Source organism: Triturus cristatus, chromosome 7 (genome assembly GCF_964204655.1).
Source record: "Triturus cristatus chromosome 7, aTriCri1.1, whole genome shotgun sequence".
In the NCBI taxonomy this organism is placed as follows: domain Eukaryota; kingdom Metazoa; phylum Chordata; class Amphibia; order Caudata; family Salamandridae; genus Triturus; species Triturus cristatus.
In genome coordinates this window covers 399,477,988-399,499,716 of record NC_140590.1, presented here as the reverse complement: position 1 = coordinate 399,499,716, position 21,729 = coordinate 399,477,988, and the positions used below count along the sequence as shown (strand labels likewise).

The window sequence follows — 21,729 nt, the reverse complement described above, 5'->3', positions numbered from 1 at the left end:
CCGGTAGGATACAGAAAGGATGTAAGATGGATAGCAAGGCTGCACTCATAACATTCATTCTAGGTTTTAAAACAAAGCAGGCTTTAATGGATGCAGGAAGAAGATACCCAATTTTAACAACTGGAAAATCCAAAGTGTAAAATCATCAGGTGTAAGGGCTTCTCTGTTTAGCAGCCCCTACCTGACCCACAGCCAAGGCATGACAAAAGCGCCTGCAAGGCAACATCATCCCCTTTCCGCCTCACTTCCCCTCTTGCATAGAAGCCACACATACATTAACCAGTGTCATGAGAGTGGGTTAAGGGAGGAGGGGGGGGGAGGGGAGACAAGTGATGTATTAAAGGGAGAGAAGCTGAATACATTTGTGCTTTAGAAACTTGCTTTTCCCAAATCAGATATTTTTTCAGAATGGTCACATGTGGAATACAGGCTTACCAAGCCATTGAATACTAAACACAGATGTGCCCAACAGACTGTAAATAAGCGGACCATGCACTGTGTCCGTTTAAGGAACTCATTTGAGGTGCACCTACATTTACAAACTTAGAAACACACGACTTGGCAGGATGCAGCACACAATGTGCGCACTTGAGGCTAACTGGCCGGTTTGGACAGTGTCTGAAGGGAGACTGCCTGTGAGGCAGACTTCCACTTTAAAGAGACGCGAGACCTAACTGGCAGGCTCTCACTAGCCAATCACTTATATGAAATACTGGCTCTGGCATTCAAGAACGATCTTCCAGAAACCCATGTGTGTTGTATCTAAATAAGATAGACTGGAACAGATACAGGTAGCCGGGGAGGCGGGTGGGCGTGTGTAGATCTGCAGCTCTACATGCCAAGAACAGATGCATACTGGTAAGTAGCATATTCCGTTCGGGGCATATGAGCTGCAGATTACACACTTTTGCATAGACTATATAGCAGTTCCCAACCTTAGCGGCTACCACCGGTATCTGTTGCAGTGGTTTGAAATAATGTTTTCAGTACAGCCTGGCCCACACTAGCTTGTTGCTTGGTTTGCACATCTACACAATAGTGTTTAGTGAAAGTGTGCGGTGTTGACCATGTAGCTGCTTTGCAGATATCATCTAATGGGATGTTCACTAGAAAAGCCATGGAAGCCCCTATCTTCCGTGTAGAATGGGCTTTAGGGGGAACGGATAGCGTTCGTTTTGCCTTGTGGTAGCAAATCTGGATGAATTTTACAATCCACCTAGCTATCCCTGATTTTGAGATGGGGTTGCCCTTGTGTGGTGGAGAGAAAGAGACAAACTGTTGTTTGGTCTTTCTGAAAGGTTGTGTTCTTTGGATATAGTAAAGTAAGGCTCGTTTAACATCTAGCGTGTGTAGAGCCCTTTCTGCAACAGTCTGAGGTTGCGAGAAAAATACTGGTAATTCTACAGATTGGTTTAGGTGAAAAGGGGAAATGACTTTAGGTAGGAATTTTGGGTTGGTACGGAGAACAACCTTGTTCTGGTGCATTTGAAGAAAAGGTTTTTGTATGGTAAGTGCTTGTATCTCACTGACCCTTCTAAGGGAAGTGATGGCTACAAGGAAAGCTGTTTTCCATGTGAGGAATTGCAGTTCGCATTTATGCAAAGGTTCGAAGGGAGGCCCCATCAGCCTTGTGAGAATGATATTTAAGTTCCTCTGGGGGGAATTATTCTTTTGAGGCCTTCCATGAAGGCTTTAATGGCAGGTACTCTGAAAAGTGATAGGTGCTGCCTGTTTTGTAGGTAAGCTGCAATTGCTGCGAGGTGTAGCCGAATGGAGGTATAGACTAGATTACACCTTTGTAGGTGGAGTAAGTAGCATATGATGTGTTGTATAGACACGTCTAGAGGATTGATTGTGTTGTTATGGCAATAAACAACAAATCTTTTCCACTTGGCAGCGTAGCAGGCTCTAGTGGTAGGGCATCTAGCTTCTTTGATGACGTTCATACAGTCAGGGGGAAGGTTTAGGTATCCGAATTCTAGGATTTCAGGAGCCAGATCGCAAGGTTGAGCTGAGCTGGGTCCGGGTGCCTGATCTCGCCATGGTTCTGGGTTAGGAGGCATGGTGAGAGGTGTAGCTTTTGGTGTGGTACTACTGAGAGTTCCAGCTGCGTGGTGTACCACGGCTGTCTGGCCCATGTTGGAGCTACTAGGATCAGTGTGAGGGAATGCTGTTGTGGCTTTCGCACCACTAATGGAATTAGTGGGAGAGGTGGAAAAGTGTACGCAAATTTGCCTGACCAGTTCATCCATATCGCATTTCCTTTGGACAATGGGTGTGGGTATCTGGCGGCGAAGCTTGGGCATTTTTTGTTTTCGTGGGTGGCGAAGAGGTCTATCTGTGGATGCCCCCACATTTGAAAGAACGGGTGAAGAACCTGCGGGTGAAGTTCCCACTCGTGGATCTGTTGCGTCTGTCTGCTGAGCAGATCTGCCATGGTGTTTTGGACTCCTGGGACATGTTGGGCTAGGAGAAAGATTTTGTGTGGGATTGCCCATCTCCATATGCTCTGTGCTAATTGAGAGCTGTGGAGAGTGTGTGCCGCCCTGTTTTTGAATATAATACATGGCCGTCATGTTGTCTGTGCGAATGAGGACTGCCTTGCCTGAAATCCGTGGTTGAAAGGATTTTAGGGCTAGAAAGATTGCTAGTAACTCCAGATGGTTGATATGAAGTAACTTTTGTTGAGGCGTCCATGTGCCCTGCACTGTGAGGTGTAATAGGTGAGCTCCCCAGCCGGAGAGCGATGCGTCCGTTGTTAGTATTATCTGGGGAACCGGGTCCAGGAACGGTCGACCTTAGGAAAGGTTAGTGGTGTTCCACCACTGCAGAGAGCGATGGGTACGACCGTCTACCAACACCAGATCTGTCAGTTGCCCCTGGGCCTGGTTCCATTGGCACGCTAAGCACTCTAGGAGTGGACGCATCTGGAGTCTTGCGTGAGGCACTATGAAAATGCAAGAGGCCATCATCCCTATCAGTTGCATAAACACTCTTGCTGGAAGGGAGTGTTGAAGTACGAATTTTTGTCGCAACGCCTGAATGCTTGCAATCCTGGACGGATTGGGGTAGGCTATTGCTTTTGAGGTGTCTATGGTGGCACCGAGGTATTGTTTTATGTGGGATGGTGTTAGCTGGGACTTTTGGTGGTTCACCGTGAAGCCTAGTTGGTGAAGTAGTTGGATTGTAGTGGCGGTGTGGTGTACACATTGGTTGTATGAAGTGGCTTCTATCAGCCAGTCGTCCAAGTATGGGAAGACGTGAATGTGCGGTCTTCTGAGGTGTGCCGCCACTACCGCTAGGCACTTGGTGAATACTCGTGGTGCTGATGTGACTCCGAATGGGAGCACCTTGAACTGGTAGTGTTGTCCGTCCACTACAAATCTGAGGTACTTTCTGTGAGCATGGTGTACTGGAATGTGGAAGTATGCGTCTTTCAAGTCCAGTGTGGTGAGAAAGTCGTTCTGGGAGAGGAGCGGAAGCACCTGCTGAAGCGTTACCATGAGAAAATGGTCTGAGTGTATGTATGTGTTTAGGGGCCGGAGATCCAGAATAGGTCGTAGAGTCTCGTCCCTTTTTGGTATTAGAAAATATAAGGAGTAGACCCCTAAATTTTGCTGATTGACGGGAACGTGTTCTATTGCCTGTTTTTGCAGGAGGGAGATTACCTCCTGCTTTAGTAATGTGGAATGTTCTTGTGACATTGGGCGTTGCCTGGGTGGAATGTTTGGGGGGATAGATGGTAATTCCAGGCAGTATCCTGACCAAATAATTTGGGTCACCCATTTGTCTGAGGTGATGGTCTCCAAAGACATGAAGGAAATTTTGAAGTCTTCCCCGACCGGAGTGGGATGGTCTGGAGGGAGCGGGGGGGAAGTCATTGGGTAGGCGGCTTGGCAGAGCGGGCGGTATTTGTTTTGCCTCTGCCTTTATTATTGTTGCCCCTATAGCCGCCTCTTTGATAACCCCTTGTGAAGGTGGACTGAGTGGGGGATTTGTAGGAAGTGGACGCGTTATCTGAGGAGTAGCCTCTAGATGTACTCCGAAAGGAAGAGCGGCGAAAAGAGCGCATAGGAGGGTGTGACTGTAGGGCTCCCATGGACTTCGCCGTATCCGTGTCCTTCTTCATTTTTTCGAGGGCCTCATCTACCTTTGGGCCGAATAGGTGTTCCTGGTCAAAGGGATGATTAAGGATGGAGGCTTGTACCTCTGGTTTAAATCCTGATAGTCTTAGCCAAGCATGGCGACGGAGGAGGACGCTAGTATTAATGGCCCTGGAGGCTGTGTCTGCTGCATCTAAGGCACAGCGTATAGAGGTGTTAGTGATTGTTTTACCCTCTTGAATTAATTCATTGGCCCTAGTTTTATATTTTTCAGGGAGGTGGTGCATTATGTTTTCCAATTCATCATAATGTGCCCTATCATATCTGGCCAATAGCGCTTGGGTGTTGGCGATACGCCATATATTGGCTGCCTGTGACGCAGTGCGCTTTCCTGATGCGTCCAGTAGCTTTGACTCTTTGTCAGGTGGTGGTGCTTCGCCTGACGCCTGGGAATTTGTTCTTTTTTGTGCAGTGGAAACCACTAGGGAATCTAGGGGCGCTGGCCCTTTGATATAGGCGGGATCTATGGGGGCAGCTTTGTATTTTTTTTCTATGCGTGGGTTAATGACCCTGGCCCTAACTGGGTGTTTAAAAACCTCTGGTGCATGCTTTACCACCCCCTTAAGCATAGGTAGTATGGAAGTAGACCTATGTGTGGTATCAAATGTGTCGAGGAGGAAATCCTCCTCCACTGGGTCAGTGTGCAACTCTACCCCGTGATAGTGTGCCGCCCTTTGAAGTAGATGGTGGAACCCTAATGAGTCTTCCGGTGGAGATGGCCTGGAAGGGTAAAGGTCATCTTGTGGTACTTCTGGGATATCTGGGTTATTGTAGTCGTCCCATGGGTCTGGGGATCCTGTAGGGGTGGGGTCTAGGGGCACATCCCCTATATCGTGATATGAGTCCCCCTGATCATCATCGTCTGGAGACGGGGTCGGAGAGCGATGAGGAGGGGGTGGAGAGGGCGGAGGGGGGTGAGGTGGAGGAGGTGGAGGAGGTGGGGAAGGTATTCTGAAAAGAGAGGTAGCAGAGTCCTTCCTCTTTGGAGGTGGAGGCGGAGCTGGTTTGTCCAAATGTCTCTTTTTGGAAGACAGTGCCAAATGTCCAGTTTTTGGATCCTTGGTGAGTCTTTTCCAAGGGATCCGGTGTAAATAGTTCCTGTGAAAGTGTTTGGTCCGTCGGCGTCGAAGACGTCGGGGACGATGTCTTTTAAGGCTTTTCCGTGCTAGTGTGCTTAGAACCGGATTTGGGAACCTCCGATTTCTTGGTCGGCGCCGAGATGGACTTCGGCTTGGAAGTGTCGGTGCCGAGGGCCTTATGGGGTTTGGTCGGTACCGAAGATGGCGTCGGTACGGAAGAGCTGGGTTTCGACCCCGAAGGCTTCGGTGCGGAGCTCGGTGTCTAGGTAGAGGTCGGTTTCTTTTTCGGTGCCGAAGTGTGTTTCTCGGCACCGCTGGTAGGCTGGCTCGGTATCGAGCCGCCGGAAGGCTTACTTGGCTTCTTCACCGGGCCCGAAGGTGGGGTGTGTGAAGCAGTATCTCTGGTCTTGCTTAGGCCCGGAGGCGAAGGCGTGACCGAAGCCTTTTTGGGTGTTGGCGCGGGTGTGGGGGGGGGGGGGGGGGGGGGGGGGGGGGAGGTATAGTACTCACGACCCTCTGCGCTGGAGTGATGTCTTCCACATCGGATTCGTCCGCCTCGGAAGCACTGACGAGGTAGTCTTCGGTGCGCTGCTGCCCCGGATCTTCGATGTCGTCTCCGAAGAACGGAGGTCGAGGAGTGTGCCATGTTCCTTCTGGCTCTTCAGTCTCGAATAGTCTTTTTCGATCGGAAAGACTTACAGGCCAGACAGTCTCGAGCCTCATGTTCAGGGGAGAGGCAGAGGTTGCATACCTCATGAAGATCGGTGTGGGGGAATTTGGACCCACATCGAGGGCACTTCTTGAATGGAGTTCTTTCCATCAGCCGGGACCGGAGCTTGGGTAGGCCCGAAGGCCGCCGTCGACGACTGGAACCGAAGATTTGTCGATGAGAAGGTGCGTTGATTGAGGAGATCGTGATCGAAACAATACCGCGATTTGAGGTGAGGATTCCGCTTCGATCGTCGAACTGGAAAATGTTCGGAACCGGAGCGCGAAGATTACATCCGAGCCCGATGGCGGAAAAAAACAATCTGAGGATGGAGCCGAAGCCCATGCGCAATACGATCCAAAGGAGGAGTCACCGACCTAGTGACTTCCAAAGACTTTCCAAGAGGAAAAACAAACTGCAAACATCCGGGCCCAACACCAGATGGCGATCTATGCAAAAGTGTGTAATCTGCAGCTCATATGCCTCGAACTGTGAATTTTGGTCTTGGTCTCAAGGTTGATGTTTGCAAGCAGAGGAGGTGGATATGGGTAGGCCCAAATGCATTACTATATTTACCAATGGTCATGCTTTCATCAATGGCATTTTTACATCCTGTGTCCGCACAAGCTAAGAGATTGCTCGTTTGAAAGTTTGCAAATTAATATTATTGAAACCTTACCATTAAACTCTAATATGTACTGGTGATTGTTTCCAAGTGAACAGACACATACCCCACAAAGAACTGTGATGCATTGACTGTTGCCAAATGCCTTTTGAAGGAAATGATTCAATACTTTGGGTTTCCAAACAATGAACTTGCATTTGTTTCCCAAGTAATATCAAGGTGTTTGTAAAGGGTTGGCATGTGATGCAGGAAATCTACTATACCGATCACCCACAAGTATTGGGTGCAGTAGAAAAAAGGAATAATTTGGTACTCAAATATTGCAAGAAATTATCCGAGACATTGCTCTATCATCATCACCAGATTCTGCAGGCCCTTTCGGATCCACCGGCAACTACAATACACATCTTGCATCTAGGTGATTGTAGAAGGTGTATGCGAAAGCCCACAAAAGACGCACTGCCTTCACTTTTGGTGGAAGGGCCCATTCCAGAACTGTTAACAAATGACACTGCAGTGAAATGTGCCAGACTGAGTTCATGAGTGCATGGCTCTTAGACAGCGGAGTAGCATCGGCTCCAAGAAAAAGCTACCTGCACCTTTTACTACAACACACCACAACTTCAGGTTAAGAAAGCAATCTTATTTGCAACCAACAATCAGAAAAGGTGTCAAACAGAGCGCATGTTGTAGTGACCTCCGCGGTGTGTCAGATAACTGAAAGCTTTTGGAAGAAAACACCAGGAAGTGACGGTGAGCAGTAGCAGTATGCTGCTGGACTGTTCCTTTTGGAGCACAGTCAAGACTGATTTGCATACGCCTCGGTCCAAACTGAGGTGGCATGATGGGTAAAAGAAAAATGGGTTGGAATGTATCCAGAGCAACTGTCAGTGGTTAGACAAATTACAAGCATTCCTCGCATTACCTTTTTTCTGTGTTAGCAGTATTGTGAAACTTGGCCCTGCTACAATAATGACTGTGTAGCTCATCATTTTTAGGGAACACATCAAAATTCAGAAGATTGATGGAATAATTGAAAATTAATGCCTCATATTTCTGTTTCCATGAATACAGCAGAAGGATGATCTCAATTGGAACATATATATGATGAAAATTATTGTGTTGCACTGCTGGGGAGATAGCTCTCAGCTTTAAATGTATACAGTTATGTTTGCACACATCTTCCTACCAACACCATAGATGATAACAAAAGCTGTGCCCAAGGCTCACCTGCCAGCAACCATCCTGGGCGTCAAGGGAGCCGGCAATTCTAATTTTGTTCGTGGGTGCTCCAGTCCCACCTGAGGAACCCACAATATTGCCAGCCCTGTGGGCTATAGGGTTAAGTAGGCCCATGGCCCCCATTGGCCTCGCCATTTCCCCATCCAGCCTCCATTCTGGGTGCTGCTGTGAGCCAGGTTCACTAACTTGCTCCCGCCAGGCTGAGAGCAGCTTATTTTTCTGCTCCCGGTGAGAAGAAAATCTAGTGTTTTGTTCATGCTTGGCTGGGCGCAGCTTTACTTTCTGTTCCCGTAGAACAGGAGCAATCTACAGTGTACCAGGGACATCATGGCTTGAAGAGGGAGGCCCCATGACCCCTCCCACAAAACATTTCATTGGCTCCAGGGGATAGGATTCCGGAGGCATTTAAATGGCTTGGGAGTACCTCCCAAAAATAAGTTCCGCTGACCCCCCCCCGTAGGACAAGGGGGCAGGATTCTTTTTTTAGGACATGGGATGGCATCTTGGAGTCCTAAAGTGGTTGCTGCAGTATCTTTGTTAATGTTGACAGCCGCAATCTGATCAATCTGTTGAAACAGTTTTTCGGTGTAAAATTCTAGCTTTCTGCCAAATTTATTGCAATTATGTTCAGCAGTTTGTACTGTATCAACGTTCAATTTACCTGTAGAAAATTGCATGGGGAAAATGTGTTTTGGGAACTCTGTTTTTTTAGGGCCGCTGCTTGACAGGTCAGCCCGAAACTTTCCAGGAAGGCGCTGAGGTGGAAGAACCTTTTTTGGAAAGTTGTCAAGATTCGCCAAACAACTCCAAAGCCATTAGCAAACAAAAAATCTATTTCCTGTGGAATTTCAGTCCCAACTATACCAACGCAGTGGGAACTGCCACTCTGTAGATTATACATATTACCTACTGGCGGTCGCACAGAGCATCCAGGCACAGGGCCAGTGACCCCACCAACCCTATTTTTTGCATTACCGCATGGTGGGGATGTGGTCTGTGAGCACCTATATTGGCCTCCCCTTGATGGCTGGAAGGAAGGCTTTCAACGCCAAGCATGTGGCCCTTGGCTCCAGAAGGCTGAACTGGAGTGGGACTCCAACAGAGACCCAATGCCTCAGATTTCCACTTCTGCCAGATGACCACCCCAACCCAGAAGTGATGCACTGGTCACCACTGTCAGGTTGGGCTGAGAGAGGGGTCTGCTTCTGACCCCAGTCCAGTAGCCACCACTGCAGATCTTTTGCAGTCTCCTTCGAAACCTAACCGTGTTTGCAGAGGTTTCCCTTATGCTGGGTCCACACAAATGTCAGATTGAACTGAAGAGCCTGCTTATGGCATCTGCTGTGCTCGATCAGCAGGATGTAGGTCATCAGTCTCAGCAGCTGCAGAATTGATCTCAGCTAAAATCTAGGAAAGAGGCAGAAGGATCGGGATCATAGCTTGGATTTCCTGGACTCTCTTTTCCAGGGGAAAAGGAAACAGAACCATTTCTAGAATGGCGCAGATGAAAGGCAGTGGCTTCGGCATGTTGACAGTTAACCCCAAAGCTGACAGGATGTCTCGCTGTAGTCTGGAGGTGGTTGATGACTGCCTGGGGCAAACCCGCCTTCAACAGCCAGTCATTGATATACGGCAAGACTATTGACGTCAGAATGTATACTGCCACCATCACCACTTTCATAAAAATCTATGGGCACTAGTGAGACCAAATGGGAGCACAGCAAACCAGAAAATCCTACTCTCCCTCTATGAACCACAAGTAGCGTCAATGGGCCTGCAGGACAGACATATGGAAATAGGCGGCCTGCAAGTCCAACGCCACCATCCAGTATTCAGGGTCGAGAGTAAGATCTGGTCCAGTGTTAGCATTTTTAATTTTTCCTTACGGAAAAAGGCTTTGAGAGGGAATAGGTCTAATATAGGACAAAAGCCTCCATCTTCCTTGGGCACCAGAAAGTAGCAGGAATAACAAGCATGTCCTACTTCTGGTGCTTGCACCCTCTCAATAGCCCCTTTCGTCGAAAGGAATTGCACTTCCTGCCACAAAACAGCCAGCTGGTCCCACGCTAGTTGTTGTGGGTCAGTGGAAGGTGTGGCAGCGTCAAAATGAAAGATAGGGCATAGCCTCTCCTAACAATTTGCAGGACCCACCTGTCCGATGTTACAGTGTGACAATCCAGCAAAAATCATCCGAACCTGCCTTTCACCAGGTGGCTGTGCTCAGCTAAGGGCATGCTATAGGAGCTTGGCAGGTGGGGCAGTGGACTTGGCAGCACGCTGACCTGGATATCGGGGGCGGTGAGCACCACGGCCACGGAAACTAAACTGCTTGGTGCCTTAAGGTTGGATTTGCTGGCAGTAGGGGGCACCTATGCTAAAGCTGCGAAAGCAGCGACAGGGCTAATGCGTTTGACAAGGCAGGGCAGATAAGCGCAGGGAGCGTGTCATTGCCCTACTTGAACCACTTGAGAGCATAGTCTGCTTTGTCCCCAGACAGGTGAGTCCTGACAAAAGGCATGTCAACAATTAACTGGACATCATCTAAAAAACAGGTTGACTACCACCAAGCATGGCGGCGAATGTCGACACTGGTGCCAAAGGCCCACCTGATTAAAAAGGTGGTGTCCATACCACAACGAATTGAGAGTATGATCATGTAACAAGCATCCTCTATAGCTTGGGCAAGGATGGGTTGGAAATCTTCAGGAACACCTTGGAAAAATTGAGCCACTAAATCCCAAGGGGCATGTTAATAACGCCCAAGGAGGCAGCGGACATTCACATATTGAAACACTAAGCTGGTAGATGAGAAGAATCTCTTTCCAAATGTCTCTACCCATTTTGATTCCCCATAGGGGGTAGTTGGGAATATGTTGGAGTTAGTCTTGCTTAGCGATGCCTAGGTCACCAAGCTTTCAGGGAGGGGTGCTTTGATTAAGATGCAGTGCTTCCCAATGTACAGCAGGGACATTGTGCAATCAGGCGATTAGGGTCAAGAGTAAGGTTTGGCCCATGCCCGCAACAAGGTATTCTAAGTGCCTTGTTAAAAGGCAAGAGGGGCTCAGTGGATGTTTGCCTCTGCTGAATGGCTTCTGTCAGAATACTGGTCTTGACCTGCAAGGTGGTGAGCCGAAGGTCAAGGACTTCGGCCGCCAGGCACTGCCATGGCATAAGAATCACTCTCCTCAGTGGCAGGACTGTGGGTGAGACCAGTCTCAACTGAGGGGAGGTATCAAGCCCACTAGTCTCTTGAAACTCGTCATACCAATTCTCCTCATGGTATGGCGCGCCAATCTCATCACCCGTGTTGTAATCGTTGTCCAAATCTGTACCCAAGAGGGAATGTAGAATGTGTTCTCACTTTTAAAGGCTCGAGCAGAGAAAGTGGAGACTCGACAACAGACTGGCATGGCTTTGGTTGAGGATTACTGGCGCGGACTCACATCTGGAGTCGGCATCTGCGTTGAAGTATCAGGAACCTGCATGGACTGTGGCATCAGAGGTGGAATTGTAACTGTAAGCAAAGGCGGCCCGTTACTTACTCAGAGGGTCCAACTGTTGCAGAGGGCGAACCAACAGACAATATTCCAGATGGAGGCATAATAAAGGGAATCAGCAAGGATTAGAAGAGTTGAAGCATTGCCTCACAGAACACTTAGATCTGGTTTGAATGGTGGGTGGCTCTGGAAACTGGTTGTGCCGGAACATGCTATGGGATACGCTCCAACGTCGAATGACTTTGGGAGTGAGATTGCAAAGTATGGTGCTACCTGTGCCTCCCTAGGATAGTAAAAGTGACAGGAGGGGGCCCAGTCCCGCTTGGGTTTCTTTTTTTAAACTTACCCGATGACTTTGATCAAGATGAAGACCAAGCTCTGGGACAACTCCTGCGACATTTGGATCTGGAACGGGACCAAACTTTCGACTTGGATCAGAGCCATTGTGGAGTCTACCTGCGGTGTACGGCAAGGTAGCGTTTCGCCTTGTGGTCTCTTAGGGCCTTTGGGTTCATCGACGTGCAATCACTGCAGGTTTTAAAGTTGTAACTTGACCACAGTCAGTATAAGCAAACCTGATCAGGGTCTGTCACTGACATCTGTTTGATACAGTCCCTACAAGGTTTTGTCTGAGAGGTGATATTTCCCTTGCAAACTGTAATGTTTTGAGCTAATAGGGTCTCAAAGAGAAGAGAGGTAGCTCTGGATCCTCTGGGGGCGTTGAGAAAAAGGAACTGACATCAGCGCACAGGAGTGGTGCCTATATAGGCCCAAACATGCCATTTATGCAGTGGAGCAGCATCAGTGCAGAGCCATACAGCACCGCCTACAGGTATGCTGAGGGGCTTCTGAAAAGTTTCCAGATCCAGTCTGATGCCTGGGGAATATTCAAAAGGTGAGGAATCTGCAGCTGTAAGTCTCCCTTACTTCTGCTCCCCCTAAGCCCTAAAACAACCGTTACCACCCTTAACTCTATCCATCCCTTAAGACTAAAATCACTCTTACCTCTTTATCCTTACCCACCCCAAAGCCTATAATCACCTCCAACAAACGTTTACCGCTACCAGGTACATTTAAAAAAATAACGTTCAAATAGTGATATTTAAAAAAATATGTATATTTACTGTGAGAAAGTGGGCTATTAGTTGAATGGGGTGGGAGCCCCACTCAAATAAGAAACACAATACTTGCCAGGGTGAACCACAAAAGTTAGAAAATTAACATGTGCTTAACCCTCTGGTAGCTGGGCACAACGCAGCCAGGCTTAACTTGAAGGTAAAGTATTTATGCAGCACATAAATAGTAATAAGTTGAAAATACAACACAAGAAAAATCCCAAACCTTTTTAGAAGAGTAGGGTACATTTTAATAAAATGATACCCAGAAAGAAGAAAATCCAATCAATAGAACCAAAGGTATGCAGTTTCGAAGTTTTAAGCAGATATAGCACCTAAAAGCACCAAGCACCATTCACAGTCATTAGAGTCATGCTTGACTGGGGAAAGTTCAGACCAACCGGGATGAAGTGTCGGCCAGATAAAGGGACCAGGTTAGACCTGCTGAAAAAGTGACCTTAGCAAACTCCAGGGCAAATAGTTAGTTTGCGTGGAGGAGGCAGCGAGGAGCAGGGAGAGCATTGCGGGTGGTCATCGTTGCAGCACGAAGAGCAGGCCTGGTGTCGCGGACAGTCGTTGCTGTGGCGCAAAGATTAGGTAGGGAGTTGCGGACGGTCACTGCTGGAGCTTCATGTTGGTGGCAGTCACTTTAACACGAAGAGCGTGTTCACCGGAGCATCAAGATGGCTGACGTCACGGGTGCTAGAGTCTCAGCATAAGCAGGCCTGTTCAGTAAAAGCCTATAACTTCAGGATTTCACCTTTCATTTCAGAGGAGTGCAGGACCTGGGGGGGCACCTATTGGGTATCAGGAACAGAGGCCAGCAAAGCTAAGGCAGGTCCAGTTGCAGGTCTGGCCAACTGGGCAAATGCGGGACACATCTCTACAGCTAGTTATGTCCCTGTAGTTCACACAGGAATCCAGCCAGCTAGCCCTCTGGGTCACTCTGATGGTCCTAGATTCAAGAATAGGTCCAGGCTTCCTTCCTTAAACAGAAAGGCATTTCTTCCAGCAGCAGGGCAGGAGGAAGCACAGCAGTCCTCCTTCTGAAATCAGAAGCGATATGTTTAGTGGCTCCGGAGGTCCAATATTTATACCTGGTGCCAGCCTTTGAAGGGTGGGGGGAGGGTAGTGGGGGGTGTCTCCCTATACTAACCACACATCTGTTCTGGAAAATTCTTCCCCCTCAACTTTCAAGGCTCTACATAGTTTGGAGTTACAAAAGACTGGTGTCAGGCACCTTTATGTGTGTACTGGAGGCAGCCTTTTGAAGTGAGGATAGGGAACAACTGTGCACCAAGAATCCTGGCAGGGTGGGACATTATGCTAACATCTAGCCCCACTTTGTCTCACTGTCTGGGAAGAATACAAAGAGTCCATCTGCCTAACTATTCATAGTTATGTGAAGCAGGACACAGGCAGCAGGCACTAAATGGTTAAGACAAGAAAATGCAACCTTTCTAAAAGTTTCAGCATCGACTTAAAATTAGACTTTACCATTAAAGAAGATTTCAAATTACAAGTCTTCGAGTCTAAACATAATTTCCGAATCTGCTCCTACACTCAGGATCACAGTGAAAATGACTTTAGGAGTTTTATCACTCCCAGGACATGTAAACCTTAAACCCACGTCCTACTTTTTAAATACAGTGCACCCTGCCCTATGAGCCTTTAGGGCCTATCTTAGTGGTCAGTTATAAGTATTTAAAACGAATGTTTAGGCCTGACAAAGGTTTATTTTGTTAGGTTAAAATGGCAGTTTAAAACTGCACTACACGCTGCAGTTGCATGCCTGAGAAATATTTTTTAAAGGCTATTTTAGTGGGTGGCACAATGGGTGCTACTGACCCACTAGTAGCATTTAGTCTAGAGCCACTGGGTACATGGAGTACCATTTACAATGGACTTATAATTAAATGTGCCAATTAGGTGTAGGCTAATTGTACCATGTTTGAGGTAGAGAGCACAAACACTGTGTGCACGTTTACCTTTGCTAACCAGCGCTAGAGTCCTAAACTCAACAAAATAAGAATACAGCAAAGCAGGAGGGAGGAAGGCAAAAAGTGTGAAGGACTACCACCCAAGGGCGTCCGGTGTAACATATTTACCTGCTGAGTAGAGTACTGTGTGGTAAATTAAAATCCCATTAAATATACCTACCTGTGTTGTAAAGTCAGCTGGTTAAAGGCCACGTGGAGTGAGAGCTGCAGAGTAAAGACTATATACCTCTTTAGAAGCTTCTGGTGGGCTACAGGATATTCCCAGCTAATTGAAGACCACTAAAGCCTCACCATTTTCAGCCACACTTGCTCCTGCTTTGACCCAATATGGGGGCAGCGATTATAAGAGGTCTTTTGTGCTATGTCAGCCCTTCTTCCCTCAGGGGAAAGAGGCCTCAAATTTACTCTGTGTAGTCCTGAACTGCAAAAGATCCTAAGAACGGAGGTTATATTGCCAGACTGATTGCAGCTACTGTCAAACCCAGTATGAAGTGCATTTTGCCAAAGTACTGTAAGCTGAGTAGTATTTAGTTAAAAAGCGATGCTAAACACAGTTGGCCTGATGTGTTTTATACATTGGATGTGAAAAACCAATAGGCTCTTAGACCGGACTTGTCCATGATAAAAAGCTGATCATAAAGGAAGGACTAATTTATTTAATTTCGTCAAAAACCTTTTGAAAAATTCAGTAGGCTTGATTTGTCTATATGGTGAAAATTGTCTGACATATAATAAGCACGGACTGTGTTTGCATTGGTAATTGTGTGTGTAGTATTTAGCTATGCATAAAATAAAGTATTTTCAAAATGCAAGCACTCACTGGGCATTGATTTATTGAGTGCCATTAGTGTACATTGCTGGGTTCGAGTATCTAGCCCATCCCACCTTCCTAAAAAGGTATCACACTGCCTCGCTATTCTGAGATTTTTATTTATGACCCAGTACAGTTTACTTATGTTCAGTGCTAAATGCCTAATAGGTCCAAGTCAGCGCCATACAAAAACCCAAAATAAACTAACAAGGGGGAAATGAGAATGGGAGATAGGAAAATGAGTGAGAAATTAAAGGATGTGGAGGGACTAGCCTAATTTGAATGGAATGGGTGAGAGTATACATATAGTTAATTGAAAACCCAAACTATCAAAGATGCATACAAAGCATACATACAAAGCCTCAAATGTCCAACTTCTGAAGCCATCTCAAAACCTTATCTTGATTACCCCTCACCCTCCCAATACTCACTGAACCTGGAAAATCAGAGTAGCCAAAACTATTAGATAGTATGGTATACACTGCCAAAGTCAGTCAAGAGTTACAGAGAGTCAAAAATTAAATTTCCCCTATGGAAGTTAGATTAGAAAACAGACATACAAACCTACATATTAGTAGCAATTCTTCCTACAGCGAGAATGGAGGTAACTAATATTGTACACTTTTCTCATGAATTAATGTTTTTTACTTTGGACTTACATTCTGCAAGTTTGGAGCGTGTGTTGTATTTCTGCGGCGTCTGCTGCGCTCAGTAGTGATTTTGTCCTTTGTTTCACTGAAGTTATGCTCAGCGATGAGGTCAACCTTTTGGTCTTCTACAGAGCATTCATCTTCCTCTTCTGTGGGTTGGAAGTACCACTCTTCACTGCGGCTAAGAGCTCCCTCCTCAGTGTGACAAGTTTCTCCCTCCTCTGACGGGATTTCTGCATCCCCCTCAGTTTGGCTGACTGCCACCACCTCCTCTTCCACCATTACATCAGGTACCTCATAAGTTTCACAATTGTCAATGCTTGTGCTGAAAAACAAAGATTTCAACATATATTTAAATCTGACCCGAAAAAGTGAGACCTTTCAAAACAATGAATAAGAAGTCATAGCATCTGCCGGGATCTAGAGTTCTTAATATTGTAGTGTTGCTGTTATAAGATCTGAGAAATAGAGAAATACTCATTCAGTCCAGGTAAGCTAAATCTGTAATAAATACTCTAAAATTACCACATGGACGAACTGTCATCAATGGCCAAGCAGTAGAACACACGACATGATGCTTAAAGGCCACACACTAGTATTAAAAGGTCCAATCATCTAGTCAAGAGTAATTAAAAGAACGTTTGGGCAGCTAATGTTTTATCACTCTATGAAGACACTGCTTCTTAGCTAGGAGCCTGAAATAAATCCTAAATATACTTCACCATACTACTTTTCCTCAATTTCATTTGTAAATAGCATTATCCAGCACTTTTGATACTTGGTCATCAGAGCCTCCATGTTTCAGAACTCTTCAAAATTATTTGTTTCAAAGCCTCGGTGGCCAAACATTTCATGTTTGGGGCCACTACATTAGCTACGGTTTGCTAATTTGAAACTGTGAAGGTAATTTGAGTGTCCTGCTATCACTCTGTGCCATTATTTGTGATCATATGCAATAGCATTGTTGCAATATTACCTGTCTTGTGCGTTGATGCTGTGTTGTTCTGTTGGCACACACATAGGATCATCAGTGGTAAAGAATATAGATTGTGGGCACTGCAGGTCCTCATCCAACTTTGGCACCTCTTTACAGCTGCAAGGGTAAGGAAAACGATAAACATGCAGAGAACATCAACTCATACAAAATTCAGTAAAACAGATTTCTAATAAATTGCTTTACACAACAAACTCCATAGGCGATGGGTCATCAAATGGAATGGAGAATATGGCCACAGGCATCTCTTCTGGCACCCTAGGTGAGGCAGGAGGGCTAAAGGAATCAGTCACATCTGATGAGGAAGAATCTGGTGAAAAACAGATTAAAAAAATACAATTCAACAGAATGGAAATTTTGAAAATATTCAGGCAACTGTGTTTATCACGAAGTACGTCACATTTAACTATTTTTAGATTAATGAATGTTGCTCTAAAAATGCAGAATTCCTCTCAAATGGGGGCGGCAAAAGATCCAACACTTCTTAAGCCATCTGAGTATTCCAAAACATTTTACTGCTAGTGTATTGGCCTGGGGTTACATAGTAAGTGTGTCATCCAACCAGACACCCGAACTTTTTATTTGAGCTCAGTCTTATCCCCGTTTAACTTGAGTAAGCATTTGGCTACCTCTTTTAGGCAGGGGACTAGTTGTTTACAGTTAGAGCCATGCTCCATGGCAACAGAGATGACTAATTTTGCATTGTCTGCGTAGGAAACTATAGTCAGACCAACCACTGAACTAGCTCTGCTAAAGGCTGCATGTAAAGGTTAAGCAGGGTAGAGCTTAATGTAGAACCCTGCAGTGCTCCGTATTTCAGAAAGAATGTCTGAAAAGCACCTTTGGTCCAAGTCTTGGAAGGTTCTAACTTCAAGGAAGGACATCAGCCATTTTAGTATGTAATTGCTTTATACCTACTTCTGAAAACCTCTGGATAAGTGTTGCATGGCCCACTGTATCAAAAGAGGCGCTTAAGTCCAGAAGGATGACTGCTGCCGAGCCTCCCTGGTCCAAGAGTTGCCTGAGTTCTTCTGGTACACTAGCAGTGCCGCCTCAGGGCTGTGCTGTGGTCTAAAACCCATTTGGGTGGAGTGGAGGAATTTGTTTGATTGCAGAAAGAGGGAGAGGTGCTGACTAACATGTTTGTCCAGGAGTTTGGACACACCCGTCAGTAGGGAGATAGGTCTATAATTTCCCAGACAAGAAGGCCCTAGGTTTGGCTTTTTCAGCAGTGACTTTACGACTGCATGTTTCCATTGTTGGGGGACTAAACCAGAAGATAATGATAGATTCTATAGTTCTAGCAGGACATGGAAGATGCTCTCAGAGCCTTTTTCTACAATGTGGTGAGAAGTTGGGTCAAGGGGGAAGCCTGACTTTACTTGGCTAAATAAAGCCAAAAGCTGGTTGTGAGTGACAGCAGAAAAGGCCAAAAGGCCTTGTTCTTGGCAACTCAGAGGTTGTTTACCTGAAGGGAGTGTGATCTCTTGTTTTGGGTGGAAAGGATGAGTAGAAATCTAAGATTTTGTTTTAGATAAAAAGGAAGCCAGACTGACTGTTTTGGTGGTGGACTGACTGTCTTCATCTCTATGAGTGACTTCAGAATTTGAAAAATTTCTCTGGGTGAGTCGAAGTTGTTCTCAATTTTAGTAGTGTGGTAAGATGCTTGAGAGACTCTAAACTCAGAGTGGTAGTGCCTGACTGCAACGCTTACTAGGTTTATCATAGTACTTTCTCCATTTCCTTTTTAGTCTTTTGCACTTATTATTGAGTGCTAACAGATGAGGGGAACACCAAGGAGATTTTTTATTTGCTGTGTACCATTTTGTGTCTTCGCCGGAAGAACTTGGCCCAGGGAGTTACTAATCCACTTAAGGAACTTGGAGATATATGATCCCTGTTAAAAATGAGGGCCTCTAGTTGGCAGGTTGTTACCCTGCCCAAGTAGGGACCCTTCTTTCTAGTCAGGGTAAGGGAGTTACACTTCTAAAATAACCCCTGCTCACCCCCTTGGTAGGTAGACAAAAGCAGTCTGGTTTATCTCAGAGGCAATGTGTAAAGGATTTGCACATAACACATAGTAATACAGTAAAAACACTACAAAAGGACACTTTAAAAACAGCTCCTTGATGTTGATGGCTTTGTCCGGAGCCATCACGGCGTCGTGAACAAACAAATCCAACAATTCTGGCTGACAGCGGCGTCACAGGCCAGCTACAGTGTTGGGGAGTACCGCAAACAGTATCTTTAGAGATGCAGGGCATCTGGGACCTCGGGGTGACCTATTGGGTATCAGGAACAGAGGCCAGCAAAGCTATCAACCTGTGCTGAAAGCCCAGCATTTGATTTAGAGGCCCTGGGCACACACGGTGCACTGTACTAGGGCTTAGCACTAAATCAAATAAGCCAATCATGGAAACAAAATTTACAGCAGGAGCACGTGCCCTTTAATACTGAACAGCAGTGAGAAAGTGTCGAGAGACACTAAACCAGCAAAAACTAAGTCCAGCACACTATCAAAACCAGGAGGTCAGAAAGCAAAAAGACATAAGAAACACGCCAAAAGATGGACACTCCTCCAGGTCAGGTTTGGACTTTGAGGTTGCTGTCCAGACTTCATAGTCTAGTTTAGACCAGCAGCGATCCTGCTTCATCGACCAGAGTGGGCCACTAAGAGAAGAGGGAAGGTACATGGGGATGGGAATCAGGTGGTGATCTGACAATATCACTGGTATGGGTTGTGGTACCCGTAGATTGGGGTTGTTGCTGAATACCAGGTCAATAGTGTGCCGTTTGTCATGGGTAGGGCCCTTGACCTTCTGTTTGACCTGTAAGGAGGTGAGGTCCTGAAGTAAGCTGTTGGAGGCCCCAATTGTGCCATCCTCAGCGTGGATATTAAAGTCTCACAGCAAGGAGACATTGGTTTTCTTGAGGGCCATATCTACGACTGTCTCAGAGAGTGTGCTGAGGAAATGGGAGGTGGAGCCATGTGGCCTAAATAGTTGGACCCGGGAAAAGGTGAAAGTCGGAGTAAGAGAAATGGTGAAGGAAAAGCTTTTGCAATCCTGGAGGGAGGAGGGGGTTAAAACATTCTTGTAATTGTCTTTTAGGATAATGGCGATGCCCCACCTAGTTTATTTTTACTGTCTTGCTGGATAATATAGTATCCTGGGGGCATAGCTTGGACTAGGTCAGGCTTAGAGCCCTTGTGTAACCATGTTTCAGTCAAAAACAGGATGTCTGGGCAATTCTCCTGAATAAAGGAAAATATATCCAGCTTATGGTAGCCTAATGATCTACAATTAATGAGGTTGGTACAAAAAGATTATGTCCCAGTGGAAATCAAATGAAACAAAAGATCGATAAAGCGTATTAATCAATAACATCTGATCAAAGTCAAACACCACCATTTATTCCTTCCAAAAATGAGTCTGCTTTAATTGAATCATAATATTTGAATAAATAAATATATACAATGGAAAACAAATTCCAAATGGATATAATCTTTAAAAACAGGTGTACAGAGGAGTGAGGTGATCGGTGTATAGGAAGGATTGTGAAAAAAGACAGTGGTGCGTACATATGTACATCAATAAGATAATTGTAAACTATCCCGACAGTGTTACTGTCCAATCATTAAATGTCAAGTCATAACATATTTACAGATAAACATTCTCTGTCACATATGTCTGACATAAAAATATAAGTGTCGACGTTTCGACCCCTAAACGGAACAGCCAATTTCACGCATTGTGGGTGGGGTCTTCATCAGGACAAAGGTGAGGGTGGGGAGGGGTTTTGGCACCTACGGACAATGACACAAGGTTATTTGGGTGGTGCGTGCATAAAACAAGAAAGATTTTTTATATACAAATGTCATGAAAATTTACCAGTAGAGACAGCTCTATTGTTTCGGGCTGTATTTGAGAAAAGCTGGGCCCGTAGGCTCCTGTGGACTGTAAGGAGGTGAGGTCCTGAAGTAAGCTGTTGGAGGCCCAATTGTGCCATCCTCAGCGTGGATATTAAAGTCTCCCAGCAAGGAGACATTAGTTTTATTAAGGGCCATATCTGAGACTGTCTCAGAGAGTGTGCTGAGGAAATGGGAGGGGAAGCCATGTGGCCTAAATAGTTGGACCCGGGATAAGGTGAAAGTCGGAGTAAGAGAAATGGTGAAGGAAAGACTTTTGCAAACCTGGAGGGGGTTAAAATGTCCTTGTAATTGTCTTTTAGGATAATGGCGATGCCCCACCTGGTTTATTTTTACTGTCTTGCTGGATAATATAGTATCCTGGGGGCATAGCTTGGACTATGTAAGGCTTGGGGCCCTTGTGTAACCATGTTTCAGTCAAAAACAGGATGTCTGGGCTATTTTCCTGAATAAGGGAGAATATATCCAGCTTATGGCAGCCTAATGACCTACAATTAATGAGGAACAGACGTAGCTTGACTGCTCCTTGGTTCCTCCAGACTGTTTAGGTAGGTGCTGAGGTCAAAATGCTGTCCACACTGACCTGAAAGTTGAGTGGGTGTGCATCTGATGATTTTGTGTGTCAAAAAGGCATGGCTCTTGGCCCCTGGTCCTGGCAGGGTGCAACCAGGCTTGGCTTTGGTGCGCCTTGCTGAGCATTTGCTGAGATCCGTGCCACGGTCAACATTATATGAGCGGTGATGAAAAAACAGCTCAAGCGCCAACCAAAATGCAGTCTCTAGCGCGGATGCCTAAATTGCTGCAGTGCCAAGAATGATTCCCCCCCTTGTTTCCCTGGGGTCAATCGATTCAGCTCTATAGTGCTGTTGTGCCAAGAATGATTCCCTTCCGGGGCCCATCGATTGAATTGTAATGA

At 46.1% G+C, this 21,729-nt stretch overlaps 1 protein-coding gene across 2 annotated transcripts in view; it reads right to left on the bottom strand.

Moving 5' to 3' along the window:
* LOC146809784 (uncharacterized protein ZSWIM9-like) overlaps positions 1-21,729 on the bottom strand; it is a 323,831-nt gene that overhangs the window by 77,012 nt on the left and 225,090 nt on the right. For both annotated transcript variants that reach the window (XM_085616631.1, XM_085616632.1), the window contains exons 5-7: positions 17,072-17,195; positions 16,868-16,984; positions 15,901-16,216 (exon numbers count right to left, since the gene is read on the bottom strand). In XM_085616631.1, the coding sequence (XP_085472757.1) occupies positions 15,901-16,216; positions 16,868-16,984; positions 17,072-17,195 (557 nt within the window). The remainder of the gene's footprint in view (positions 1-15,900; positions 16,217-16,867; positions 16,985-17,071; positions 17,196-21,729) is intronic.